This window comes from Piliocolobus tephrosceles, chromosome 9 (assembly GCF_002776525.5).
Source record: "Piliocolobus tephrosceles isolate RC106 chromosome 9, ASM277652v3, whole genome shotgun sequence".
Classification (NCBI taxonomy): Eukaryota; Metazoa; Chordata; class Mammalia; order Primates; family Cercopithecidae; genus Piliocolobus; species Piliocolobus tephrosceles.
This window is the reverse complement of record NC_045442.1, coordinates 48,316,564-48,330,357: the sequence shown is the minus strand read 5'-3', so window position 1 is coordinate 48,330,357 and position 13,794 is coordinate 48,316,564. Positions and strand designations below refer to the sequence as shown.

Below are 13,794 nucleotides of genomic sequence, written 5' to 3'. Positions count from 1 at the left end.
CGAGACCCACCCAAGGAGAGTCTGAGCTCAGACACACCTGGCCCCACCCCCCACCTGACAGTCCTTCCCTACCCATGCTGGTAGCGGAAGACAAAGGGCATAAAAACTGGGAGTTCTAGGATCCCGCCCACCGCTGGTTCCTCCCCGTAATACCACAACTGATGCTTTCTGGAAAGTGCCCTTCCTGATAGGAGGTCAAACAGCACAAAAAAAGAACATTAAACCACCAAAGCTAAGAAACTTCACGGAGTACATTGTACTCCCCCACCACCTCCACCAGAACGAACATTGGTATGCAAGGCTGAGAGAACCATAGATGGTTCACATCACAAGACTCTGTGCAGACTACCCCAAGTACCAGCACGGAGCCAGGTAGACTGGCTGGGTGGCCAGACCCAGAAGGGAGACAATAATCGCTGCAGTTTGGCTCACAGGAGACCACATTCATAGGAAAATGGACAGAGTATCACATCAAGGGAACACCCCATGGGACAAAAGAATTTGAACAACAGCTTTCAACCCTAGACCTTCTCTCTGACAGAGACTATCCAAATGAGAAGGAACCAGAAAACAAACCCTGAAAATATGACAAAACAAGGCTCTTCAACACCCCCCAAAAATCACACTAGTTCACCAGCAATGGATCCTAACCAAGAATAAATCCCTGATTTACCTGAAAAATAATTCAGGAGGTTAGTTATTAAGCTAATCAGGGAGGGACCAGAGAAAGGTGAAGCCCAATGCAAGGAAATCCAAAATATGATACAAGAAGTGAAGGGAGAAATATTCATGGAAACAGATAGCTTAAAAAACAATAAAAAATTCAGGAAACTTTGGACACACTTTTAGAAATGCAAAATGCACTGTAAAGTCTCAGCAATAGAACTGAACAAGTAGAAGAAAGAAATTCAGAGCTCAGAGACAAGGTCTTTGAAATAGCCCAATCCAACAAAGGGAAAGAAAAAAGAATAAGAAATATGAACAGCCAGGCATGGTAGCTTATGCCTGTAATCCCAGCACTTCCAGGGGCTGAGGCGGGTGGATCACGAGGTCAGGAGGTCGAGACCATCCTGGCTAACATGGTGAAACCCCGTCTCTACTAAAAAATGCAAAAAATTAGCCAGGCGTGGCGGTGGGCGCCTGTAGTCCCAACTACTTGGGAGGCTGAGGCAGGAGAATGGCATGAACCCGGGAGGTGGAGTTTGCAGTGAGCCGAGATCGCACCACTGCACTCCAGCCTGGGCGACTGAGCGACACTCCATCTCAAGAAAAAAAAAAAAAAAAAAGAAAGAAAGAAATATGAACAAAGCCTCAAAGAAGTCTGGGATTATGTTAAATGACCAAACCTAAGAATAATTGGTTTTACTGAGGAAGAAGAGAATTCTAAAAGCTTGGAAAATGTATTTGGTGGAACAATCAAGGAAAACTTCCCCAGCCTTGCTACAGACCTAGACATCCAAATATAAGAAGTACAAAAAACACCTGGGGAATTCATCTCAAAAAGATCTTTGCGTAGGCACATTATCATCAGGTTATCCAAAGTTAAGACGAAGTAAAGAATCTTAAGAGCTGTGAGGCAGACACACCAGGCAACCTATAAAGGAAAACCTATCAGATTAACAGCAGATTTCTCAGCAGAAACCCTACCAACTAGAAGGGATTGGGGCTCTATCTTCAGTCTCCTCAAGCAAAACAATTATCAGCCAAGAATTTTGTATCCAGCAAAACTAAGCATCATATATATATGAAGGAAAGATACAGTCTTTTTCAGAAAAACAAATGCTGAGAGAATTCACCGTTACCAAATCACCACTACAAGGACTGCTAAAAGGAGCTCTAAATCTTGAAACAAATCCTGGAAACATATCAAAACAGAACCTCTTTAAAGCATAAATCACACAGGACCTATAAAACAAAAATACAAGTTAAAAAGCATAAACAAAAAACAAAAGAAACAAAATATACAGGCAACAAAGAGCACAACCAAGGCAGTGGTACCTGACATTTCAATACTAACATTGAATGTAAATGGCCTAAATTGGCCACTTAAAAGATATGGAACTGCAGAATAGGTGCAAACTTGCCAATCAACTATCTGCTGCCTTCAGGAGACTCACCTAACACATAAAGACTCACATAAAATAAAGGGCTGGAAAAAGACATTTCATGCAAAGGGACACCAAAAGCCAGCAGGGATAGCTATTCTTATATTAAACAAAACAAACTTTAAAGCAACAGCAGTTAAAAGAGACAGAGGGGCATTAAATAATGATAAAAGGCTCTGTCCAATAGGAAATATCACAATCCTAAACACACATGTACCTAACACTTGAGCTTTCAAATGTATAAAACAATTACTAATAGACTTAAGAAATGAGATAGATGGCAACTCAGTAATAGTGGGGGACTTTAGTACTCCACTGACAGCACTAGACAGGTCATCTAGACAGAAAGTCAACAAAGAAACAATGGATTTAAACTATATCTTGGAACAAATGGACTTAATAGATACATACAGAACATTTCATCCAACAACCGCAGAATACACATTCTATTCAACAGCACATGCAACTTTTTTTCCAACATAGAACATATGATAGGCCATAAAATGAGCCTCAATAAGTTTAAGAATATTGAAATTATATCAAGCACTATCTCTGACCACAGTGGAATAAAACTGGAAATCAACTCCAAAAGGAACCATCAAAACCATACCAAGTACATGGAAATTAAATAACCTGCTCCTGAATGTGCATTGGGTCCAAAACGAAATCAAGATGGAAACTGAAAAATTCTTTGAACTGAAAGACAATAATGAAACAACATATCAAAACTTCTGGGATAGAGTAAAGGCTGTGCTAAGGGGAAAGTTCATAGCCCTAAATGCCTACATCAAAAAGACTGAAAGAGCACAAACTGACACTCTAAGGTCACACCTCAAGGAACTAGACAAACAAGAACAAATGAAACCCAAACCCAGAAGAAGAAGGGAAATAACCAAAATCAGAGAAGAGCCAAATGAAATTGAAGCAAGCAAACAAACAAAAGAATACAAAATATAAATGAAACAAAAAGCTGGTCCTTTGAAAAGATTAATAAAATTGATAGATCATTGGCAAAATTAACCAAGAAAAGAAGAAAGTCCAAATAACCTCACTAAGAAATGAAACAGGAGATATTACAACTGATACCACTGAAATACAAAAGATCATTCAAAGCTACTATGAACACCTTTATGCACAAAAACTAGAAAAACCTAGACGAAAAGGATAAATTCCTGGAAAAATACAACCTTCCTAGTTTAAATGAGGAAGAATTAAGATACCCTGAACAGACAAGCAGTGATATTGAAATGGTAATTTAAAAATTACCAACAACAGAAAAGTCCAGGACCAGACGATTCATGGAACAATTATAGCAGACATTCAAAGAAGAATTTGTAATAATCCTTTTGACACTATCCCACAAGACAGAGAAAGAAGGAACTCTCCGTAAAAATAATAAGGGTGAAGCCAGCATCACCCTTATACCAAAACCAGGAAAGGGCATAAACAAAAAAGAAAACTGCAGACCAATATTCTTGATGAACATAGATGCTAAAATCCTTAACAAAATACTTGCTAACCAAATCCAACAATATATCAAAAAGACATTCCACCATGATCAAGTGGGTTTCATACCAAGGATGCAGGGATGGTTTACCATACACAAGCAGATAAATATGATACACCACATAAACAGAATTAAAAACAAAAATTACATGATCATTTCAATAGTGGCAGAAAAAGCATTCAACAAAATCCAGCATTCCTGTATGATTAAAACTCTCAGCAAAATCTGCATACAAAGAACATAACTTAATGTAATAAAAGTCAAGTATGATAAACCCACAGCCAACGTAATACTGAATGGGGAAAAGTTGAAAGCATTCCCTCTGAGAACTGGAACAAGACAAGGATGCCCTCTCTCACCACTCCTCTTCAACATAGTAGTGGAAGTCCTAGCCAGAGCAATCAGACAAGAGAAAGAAATAAAGGGCATCCAAATCAGTAAAGAGGAAGTCACACTGTCACTGTCTGCTGACAAAATGATCGCTCACCTTGAAAACCCTACGGACTCCTACAGAAAGCTCCTAGAACTGATAAAAGAATTCAGCAAAGTTTCTGCATGCAAGATTAATGCACATGAATCAGTAGCTCTTCTATATACCAACAGTGACCAAGCGGATAATCAAATCAAGAACTCAACCCCTTTTACAATAGCTGCAAAAAACAACAACAACAAAAAAAATAAAACAACAACAACAACAACAAACACACAACCAAGGAAATAATAGATGACCCAAATGACATAAATATCTCATGCTCATGGATGAGTAGAATCAATATTGTGAAAATGACTGTACTGCTAAAGCAATCTGCAAATTCAATGCAATCCCCATCAAAATACCACCATCATTCTTCAGAGAATTAAACAAAAAAAGTCTAAAATTCATATGGAACCATAAAAGAGCCCACATAGCCAAAGCAAGATTAAGCAAAAAGAACAAATCTGGAGGCATCCATCACACTACCTGACTTCAAACTATACTATAAGGCCATAGTCACCAAAACAGCATAATACTGGTATAAAAAGAGGCACATAGATCAATGGAACAGCATAGAGAACCCAGAAATGAACCCAAATACTTATAGCCAACTGATCTTTGACAAAGCAAACAAAAATATAAAGTGGGGAAAGGACACCCTTTTCAACAAATGCTGCTGGGATAATTGGCTAGCCATATGTAGGAGAATGAAACTGGATCCTCATCTCTCACCTTGTACAAAAATCAACTCACGATGGATTAAGGACTTAAACCTAAGACCTGAAACTACTAAAATTCTACAAGATAGCATTGGAAAAACCCTTCTAGATATTGGCTTAGGCAAAGATTTCATGACCAAGAACCCAAAACAAAATGCAATAAAAACAAAGATAAATAGCTGGGACCTAGTTAAACTAATGAGCTTTTGCACAGCAAAAGGAAGAGTCATCAGAGTAAACAGACAACCCACAGAGTGGGGGAAAATCGTCACAATCTATACATCTGACAAAGGACTAATATCCAGAATATACAGCAAACTCAAACAGATCAGTAAGAATAAAAACAAATAATCCCATGAAAAGTGGGCTAAGGCATGAATAGACAATTCTCAAAAGAAGATATGCAAATGGCCAATAAACATATGAAAAAATGCTCAACAACACTAATGGTCAGGGGAATGCAAATCAAAACCAAAAGGTGATACCACCTCCCTCCTGCAAGAATGGCCATAATCAAAAAATCAAAAAAACAGTAGATGCTGGCATGGATGGCAGTGAACAGGGAACACTTCTACACTAGGGAATGTAAACTAGTGCAGCTGCTATGGAAAACAGTGTGGAGATTCCTTAAAGAACTAAAAGTAGAACTACCATTTGACCCAGAGGAAAATAAATCATTATTCAAAAAAGATACTTGCATACTCATGTTTATAGAAGCCCAATTCACAATTGCAAAATCATGGAACCAACTCAAATGCCTATCAATCAATGAGTGGATAAGGAAACTGTGATATATGTGTATGGGCATATATACATGTATATACACATATGATGCATATCTATATCTATATATAGATATATAGATATATATGATGGAATACTATGCAGCCATACAAAGGAATGAATTAACAGCATTTGCAGGGAACTGGATGAGATTGGAGACTATTATTCTAAGTGAAGTAACTCAAGAATGGAAAACCAAATATCGTATGTTCTCACTGATGTGTGGGGGCTAAGCTATGAGGACACGAAGACATACAAATGATGCAATGGGCTTTGGGAATTTCGGAGGAAGAGTGGGAGGGGGGCAAGAGATAAAAGACTACAAATATGGTGCAGTGTATACTGCTCGTGTGATGGGTACACCAAAATCTCACAAAGCACCACTGAAGAACTTACTCATGTAACCAAATACCACCTGTACCCCAACAACTTATGAAAAAATAATTTTAAAAAAGCTATAAGAGGATAGTTGGGCTCTCCCTTTGTGGCTTATTACTGCTTTCATGTTTAATTCCACTTGTAAATCTTCTTCTATTCTAATTAGAAAAAAATGTAGAAGACTTCAAATAAATCAGTGAATTGAAATATTGAGTCAAATATAATACAGTAGAAACACATTAGATATGCCAAATGTTAACTCACAAATTAAAATATTAACTTTGTGCAACAAACTATACATTCTGAGGAAACAGACCATGTCCATTTTGTTTATTACTGGATCCCCAGCCTCTATCACAATGTCTGGTATACAATCTGTATGTACATCTTAACTAGCAATAATGCACAATATATACACTATAATAGCTTAGTACAGATGTTAACCTTATCTCCTAATGCCAATGTTATACATTCCCTTTTATGCTTTTTTAATCTTAAATTTAAGAATTGAAATAAAATACTGATGCAATAGGATACAATGTGGTAACAAGAAATCCATTTGGCATATATAAGTAAGGCCATAGGAATAACAGGTGAAAGGGCCTGTTTTATAATGAAATGAAAGTACCATAAGAACACCATTATGAATGAGAATTTAAATCAACAATGTATAAGGAACCACTTGTTTTACTCTGGGATATTTACAAAGTAACAAATATAAAAACCTTACATGGTTATGTACATCAGGGCTACCTATAGCTAAGTTTCAGAAGGATGCTACCCTATGAAGAGGAGTCTGGGGGGCAGATGTCTAAAGGTGAGTGTTCAAAAGAACAAAGATGACTTGTGTATGATCAATAAATCATTCATAGAAAATAATAAAAAGATTATTCATAGGAAAATAAAAGTGTGTTTTTAAAAAACACAGGGTAGATAATGATCTCCTGAGACATTTTATAGGATAAATTATATTAGAAGATAGTTAGATAATTTGCTAGTTATCTAAATAGGAGATGGAAAAGACAATGAATTTTCATGATTAAAACAAACAAACAAACAAACGAGCACCATCTAGACAAACTTTCCTTGCCTTGCAAGGGTAAGAAGGCAAATCTAAATCAGATTATTTACATGAAATATTGCTTATAAGTGGATTATTTTCTTTTTCCTAAGACTAGCCAAGGGATAAAGAGATGGCTGGAAACTTTGTTAATTTTGAAACCAAAGAGCAATGTAGAGAGAAAAATTACTTTGGAAAAAATTCTCAATGTCACAAAAGGCAAACTGCCTATCTGGAAAAAGAGTAGAGCAATTAAATCGATAGTTAATTCAAATTATAATTATAAAATAACTATAATTCTCTTTCTGCTAAAGCAATGAATGAATTGAATTCCAACTATACATTCATGCAAAATTAAGGCCATGTATATACTTTGCTATGTACCATTTTTATGATCGACTAAGCCTGTATTGTTAGTTACGAAGTGAGTTTTATTATATGTACAGTAAATCATATGTGTATAGTGGGTTATTCCCTGTGCTTACTTTAAATATTGAAATATAAGCATGTGTAAAGTATAAATATGATTATTATACTTTATTATATTAATTCTTCTTATAGACCAACATGGGCAACTATGTTTTTACAGACATCATAGAAATTTCTTAAATCTCCTACCTATCCCTGAGAATGGTCCAGAGCTCTCCACCCAGACAAGCTTCCATCAGCATATACAAATATTTGCTGTCCTTAAATGTTCTGTACAGTCTGTAAATTGCAAACAAGAAAACAAAGATTATAAACATTATCGTCTTTTACAAGTATGCAATTTTGGGGGACCCAGATTATAGTTTTGATTTGCCAAGCTCAAAATTTTATCAGAATAAGAGAGATCTAAGCCCACACATGGGGAAAAGAAATCAATGGCTCATGAATAGGATTTTAATAGAAGAAACTAGGGCGCCACTCTCTCCCTTGAAATGGATTAATCATAATGATTATGGACAAAGAGGGTTTCTTGGGGTTCTTTCCATTGCAATTTGGGTGATGTTTTGAGCATGGGGGCAACGTTTAGTGGTCATCAACATGCAATGAAAATGGGAATAAAGTGGATTAAACTTTTCAGACATGTATAAATTTCATGTGCTATTCACTCAAATTTATGTTACATCCTGTTTTCACTAAGTGCCACTGGAAAATTCACTACATAAAGCTGCTTCTGCATATAAAAATCTCCCATTATTCCTTTATTAGTACTGAGGTGGAATGGTCAGCTGTCATTTCATTTTTGTAGATCTTCAGAACATATTCAGATAATTAAAGGTTAAATAGTTTGATTTTGAATATTTTGTCTTTTAAGCATCAGAGGTCTATGTAGAGTTTGGGGGTTTAAAAAAAGATAAAAACGGAATGTTAGAAACTCTGGTACGTCCTTTGGGAAAACACATTGTTTTCAGACACTGATTCTCTTTAAAAGAAAGAGTAGAATCAGAACTCTATTTTTAGAAATCAAACAAAACTTTCTTAAGATTAGATTAAAAATAAGTTTCTTTGTGCATACGAAATGTGTTAACAGTGCGCACAAGTGGCAGAGGGTTTTGTGGTGGATTTGTCACTTGGAGTTGGGTACGTCTGTCCCTGGCACGGGGCCTTTACCTCACAATGAAATCAGAATGAGCCCCCTGCATGATCTGCTTCTCTGAGCGGATGTGCTCCTGCTGTCTTGTGTCCACAATGTGACGTTTCTTGAGAATCTTCATTGCAAATGTTTTGGATTCTTCACTTTTCAACTGGACCTTAAAGAAAGAGAGAAGGGAGTAAGAAAAAGCCCATAGACTTATAAAAGGGCATTATTATCCTTAAATTAACAGGTACATGGAGCACTTAAATGAACCTTAGCCACCACGCAAGTCACACACACAGTACAACCTTGCTAGAGCTGGGTTTAACATCCAGGGCTCACAGCTATCATCCAATCTCATGCTCTGAATTGGCTGAAATTTAACTAACTTGATTGCAAATTAATTGTGTTCACATGTGGATTAGAAGAGGGAAAATGTACTTAGTTCTACTTTTATTATTTCATTTCATAGAGTGTGTTTGAATACATTTTATGATTTTTCTTCTTCAATCAAAATAGTAGAAAAAAATAACTTCTTTTCCAATTTTATTTAAGCAAAGATGGCCAAAAACAGGGTCACATGGGCCTTTATATTCTTTCCCCTTAGTTCTAGTCCACAGATATTTCTAGAGTTTTTAACTTGAGTGGTGGACCCTAGTCTCTCCTGAGACTACAGACTGTTATTTCTTCAGTACTGACTGTATTCATTTCTTCTTTTTAACCTTGCAGAATTTTCCCTCCCTGCAGTTTAAAGAGAAAAAAAAAAAAATTGTAACAAGATTTTTTTCAGGAGATTTTGAAAACTGTTTGTTTTTCTTCTCAAACAAGCATGATGGCTTTAGTTCCTTTGACCTCAAACTTTACTCTCTAGTAACTGGGAAGACCTGGAGCCTCAATATCTTTCCATGTGCCATGCCTCTCTTGAAGCCCACATGGCTCCCAGTAGCTCCAGAGGAGGCATGCATCTTCCAAATGCCTAACTCAGACAGGGTGCTGTTTAAGGTTTTACAAGAAATTTCAAGAAGGTGACTTGTAGCAAAAACAAAAGAGATAACAGAGCTAATTATTTAAAAGCAATATAAGGACATTATCATCTAGTGCTCTCAAGCAGCAGAATCCTCAAGATGATACCAAACAGCCCATATTATTTGGGAGTAATGAAACCTTGGGGGAAATAACACGGCATGCTGTTTCTGCTTTTCAGCTGAAGTATGGCTGTCCCCTCTTTAGTTGTTAATTATTTACTGCTTCATCAGCAGGGATAGCGAAGTTCTTAAGTGTCTTGTTCCTGCACACATGTACAGATTGAGTTCGATCTTAGAGGATATTAATGTGGCAAGTTCCGTAGGAGGGAGCATGAAGATACTGCAAATAAATGTGCCTCGCTTAGCTGCCAGCATTCATGAATCAGTATGACAGGTAAAGGGAAAAATGGGTATTTGAAAATGCCTTTAACAGCCAAAGGCCCTCTACTCCTTCTGTGAAACTCAAAGATGACAGATTAGTGTGATACAAATAAATTCAGTTGTAACTCATAATAAAACACAAAATGTGAAAACTCACTTCTAAAAGAAATCTGGACTGTTAGGGAAGATGGCATGAAAAATGAGCTCTCTTACAGTACTACAATTCAGAGAAGAAGGAGTAAAGTCATATTCCCTCTTCAGAGTCATATTCAGTTAAACTAGTGAGTATTGTTGTGTAGTTCAAAAATGCCTACTATAAAAAGTATTCTCTTCAGTGATGATAACGCAGATTTTTTTTTCTCTGTGAACACAGGGTAGGAGGAAAGAATTCAGTCTTTATAGTCACAGGTCTGGACTTGAATTCTGACTCCGCTTAGTCTGTCTCAGTTTAAGCAACTAGTCTCTCTCGGGCTAGTTGCTTAACTGCTCTGAGCCCTAGTTCTGGCTGAGGATAATACCAGATACCGCAGTTATTATGATCCTAAATGAGAACACGCCACCAAATGGGCATTCATTGATGAACTCTCTGCTTATAACCAGCAATCTCTATTGAATAGGACAAATCAAATGTTGCTATTTCAGAGGAACTAACTGATTTCCAAAAACGATTCCTATCTTTCCCAAGGTGACAGAGCTATCAAGTGGCAGAACTGGATTCATGTTCAGGTCTTTTTTGGCCCAAGCTATTTCCACTATATGCTGCTTCCCTTCAGCTGAATACAAACCAATTAAACGCACAGTGATTGATACTTTGCAAATCAAAGTTTAATGGAATCGACTAACTCATGGACTGTGAGATAAACTGAACAATATTTCTATTACCTTTAAGCTTAACTTATGCTAGGCATGTGATTTGGGAGAACAACCAAAGCCTCACTGACATTTTCCTAGGCACTTCCAGGGACCTCCATGTATTAGGGGTTTGGGGTACCTGATTGCTTGAATACTGCAAGGAGAAGCCAAGTGGGGTAGGAAGAGGGTGATGAGAGCTGGTGGGTGGCATATGTCATAAGAGATAGGTGAAGGCTACAGAAATTCTTGGGAATCAGGCTTACTACTTGCCAATTTAAAAACATTAATTACAGAAAGTTTATAGAACTATATTGCTAACCTACTGAGGCTTTCTGCTTTGCCTTTACTTTGCATAGAAGCAGTCCTTGGGTCTAGAATCATCTTCCTTCTTTGCACTCTGTACAAGATCTCATGAGTTCCTTAGGGCAGGGCCCTTAGAATCTCCACTTCCAATTTAAACCAGGATGCTGCAAGACTCACAGAACTCAGGATCCTAACCAGAAAGTCAGGGTACCTGAGGACCACTCGTGTGAACTAGCTCAACAGAGACAGTCGAGAATGTTGAAGTTAATTATTTGCATAAAGTCCAAGTAACATATTCATCAGAAATCTTCTGATAAACCAACAACTTTCCAAAGATCATTCAAGAATGTTCAATTCAACATTGTTTCTAATGGAAAATTTTAGAAACAATCTAAATTTCTATCAAGAGGAGGAGCTTGCAAAAATAAATTATGGTATATCCATGCAATGCAACTATAAAAATGATTACTTAGAATTATATTTAACATTATGGAAAAATAACCAAAACAAATAACCAAAACATGAATAAAAGATACTGATTACAAGACAGCATACATTTTATGATCTCACAGTGTGTTTGTATATTAGTGTGTATGTATACATATATATACACACACACATCTATATGTGAAATAAATTTATGACAAGACAATCAGAAATGTGTTCATCAATACGTTAACAATGATTTTTCCTTAGGGAAATTTTTAGTTGATTTTTACTTCTTTTTACGTTTTGAATTGCTTAACTTTTGAACAATCATCATATCTTGCTTTTATGAGTAAAAGTAAAACTCTCATCATGAAAAAACTTGCAAGTCTCTTTTAAATTGTAATATTTATTATTATTGTCTGAATCTTTCTAATTGATTCTGATTCAACTAGAATTCCATGAATGCAAAGATATGAAGAAATTGTACAGAGCATAACAACCTATTGAGGTCTGGGGCTGAACCACACTATTACCTTTTTACAGGGCTGGCTACAAACATTTTTTTCAATATAAACTCTGAGTAAGTTATAGCAATTTGTATTTGTTGAGGCTAAGATATTATGTTTTATTATAAAAATATTTTTACAAACCTAATCCATGATGAATTGTAAGGTGACATTTAGTTTTCTTTTTATTTTTCCTATTGTTCAAATTAATTATACCAAGTCCACTTATGTCCATTTAAGATAATAATAATGGTGATGATGATGATGATGATGATAATGATGATTTTTTAGCAAGTTGCTTAGAGCTATGAAATTACTTTTGAGTATGGAAAGAGATCAGCCAGGAAAAGAGGAGAACAGGAGTGCATATTTTTCTTCTGCCTCTTGCCAAGGACTAGCTTAGATAGTTATGCATGTTCCTCAGGTTTGTCTTCCTTTGAAGACTGTCCTAATCTCCTAGGTGTACAGGCTAATGCCCTGGTTGAGAGTGTGACTAGTGTGATATTTGACTAACTTTTTTCAATCTCAACCTTTTTTTTTTCCTTGTTCTCTTGGACAAATTACTCAAACTCTCTCTGCTTTCACTTCCTCATCTGTAATATGGGGATATCCTGATAGATTGCCTATGAAAACCAAATAAAAGTGTTATGTATCAAACAAAGTGTTTTCTTTGTTCTGACTGCAACCCACCTCAGTGCTAACAAGTAGATGAATAAGGATTTGAGAAGCTACTTCTACAATATTGTGGATGCTATAAAAAGAAACAAGATCATGTGCTTTGAAGGGACATGGATGGAGCTGGAGGCCTTTATCCTCGGCAAACTAACACAAGAACAGAAAACCAAACACTGCATGTTCTCACTGATAAATGGGAGCTGACTAATGAGAACACATGGACACAGGGAGAGAAACAACACACATGGGGCCTGTCGGGGGAGGGCTGGTGGGTGTTGGCAGAGAGCATCAGGAGAAATAGCTAATGCATGCTGGCTTAATATCAAATGATGGGCTGATAAGTGCAGCAAACCATCATGGTACATGTTTACCTTGGTAACAAACATGCACATCCTGCACATGTACTCCAGAACTTAAAAAAAGGTCTAAAATAATAATAATAAAGCATTAATATTGGTTCATTAATTGCATTAAATGTACCATACTAATGTAAGTTGTCAGTAATAGGGGTAATTAGGTTCAGTGTATATAGGAATTTTCTGTACTATCTTCACATTTTTCTGTAATTATATAGCTGTTCTCAAAAAACAAAGATTATAGATGCTTATACCACACTGGTTTTACTCTCAAAATTCCTACAAAGGGAAAATGAACAAGAAAATCTGAATACTCAAGATCTTCATTTTATTTTATATAAGAAATGCTATGTGCTATATTAGAAATTAGAATTGGTAAATGTTTCATTTACAATAAACTGTTACTTCAATATGAAGTATTATATTGACATTTGAATGAATGTATGTATACTTGGGCCAAGTAGATCTTAAGGTGGGAATTTTTGACAAGGATTTTGACAAGTTCTTAACTATCTGGCTATAGCTGATGTCTGCATAATACTGGCCTGAAAATGAGAGGTGATGTCATCAGCATTTAAAGAGCTTTGAAGATGCATTTGCTGGTTGTATTTAAATAGAGTACATCCTTCCTTTTTATGTAGGGTAGCTGGTTGCCTTAAAAAGGCTTGTTTCCTACTGG

At 36.3% G+C, this 13,794-nt stretch overlaps 1 protein-coding gene across 1 annotated transcript in view; it reads right to left on the bottom strand.

Moving 5' to 3' along the window:
* PRKG1 (protein kinase cGMP-dependent 1) overlaps nt 1-13,794 on the bottom strand; it is a 1,246,104-nt gene that overhangs the window by 22,967 nt on the left and 1,209,343 nt on the right. The window contains exons 11-12 of the mRNA XM_023225157.2: nt 8,624-8,763; nt 7,646-7,735 (exon numbers count right to left, since the gene is read on the bottom strand). Of these exons, the coding sequence (XP_023080925.1) occupies nt 7,646-7,735; nt 8,624-8,763 (230 nt within the window). The remainder of the gene's footprint in view (nt 1-7,645; nt 7,736-8,623; nt 8,764-13,794) is intronic.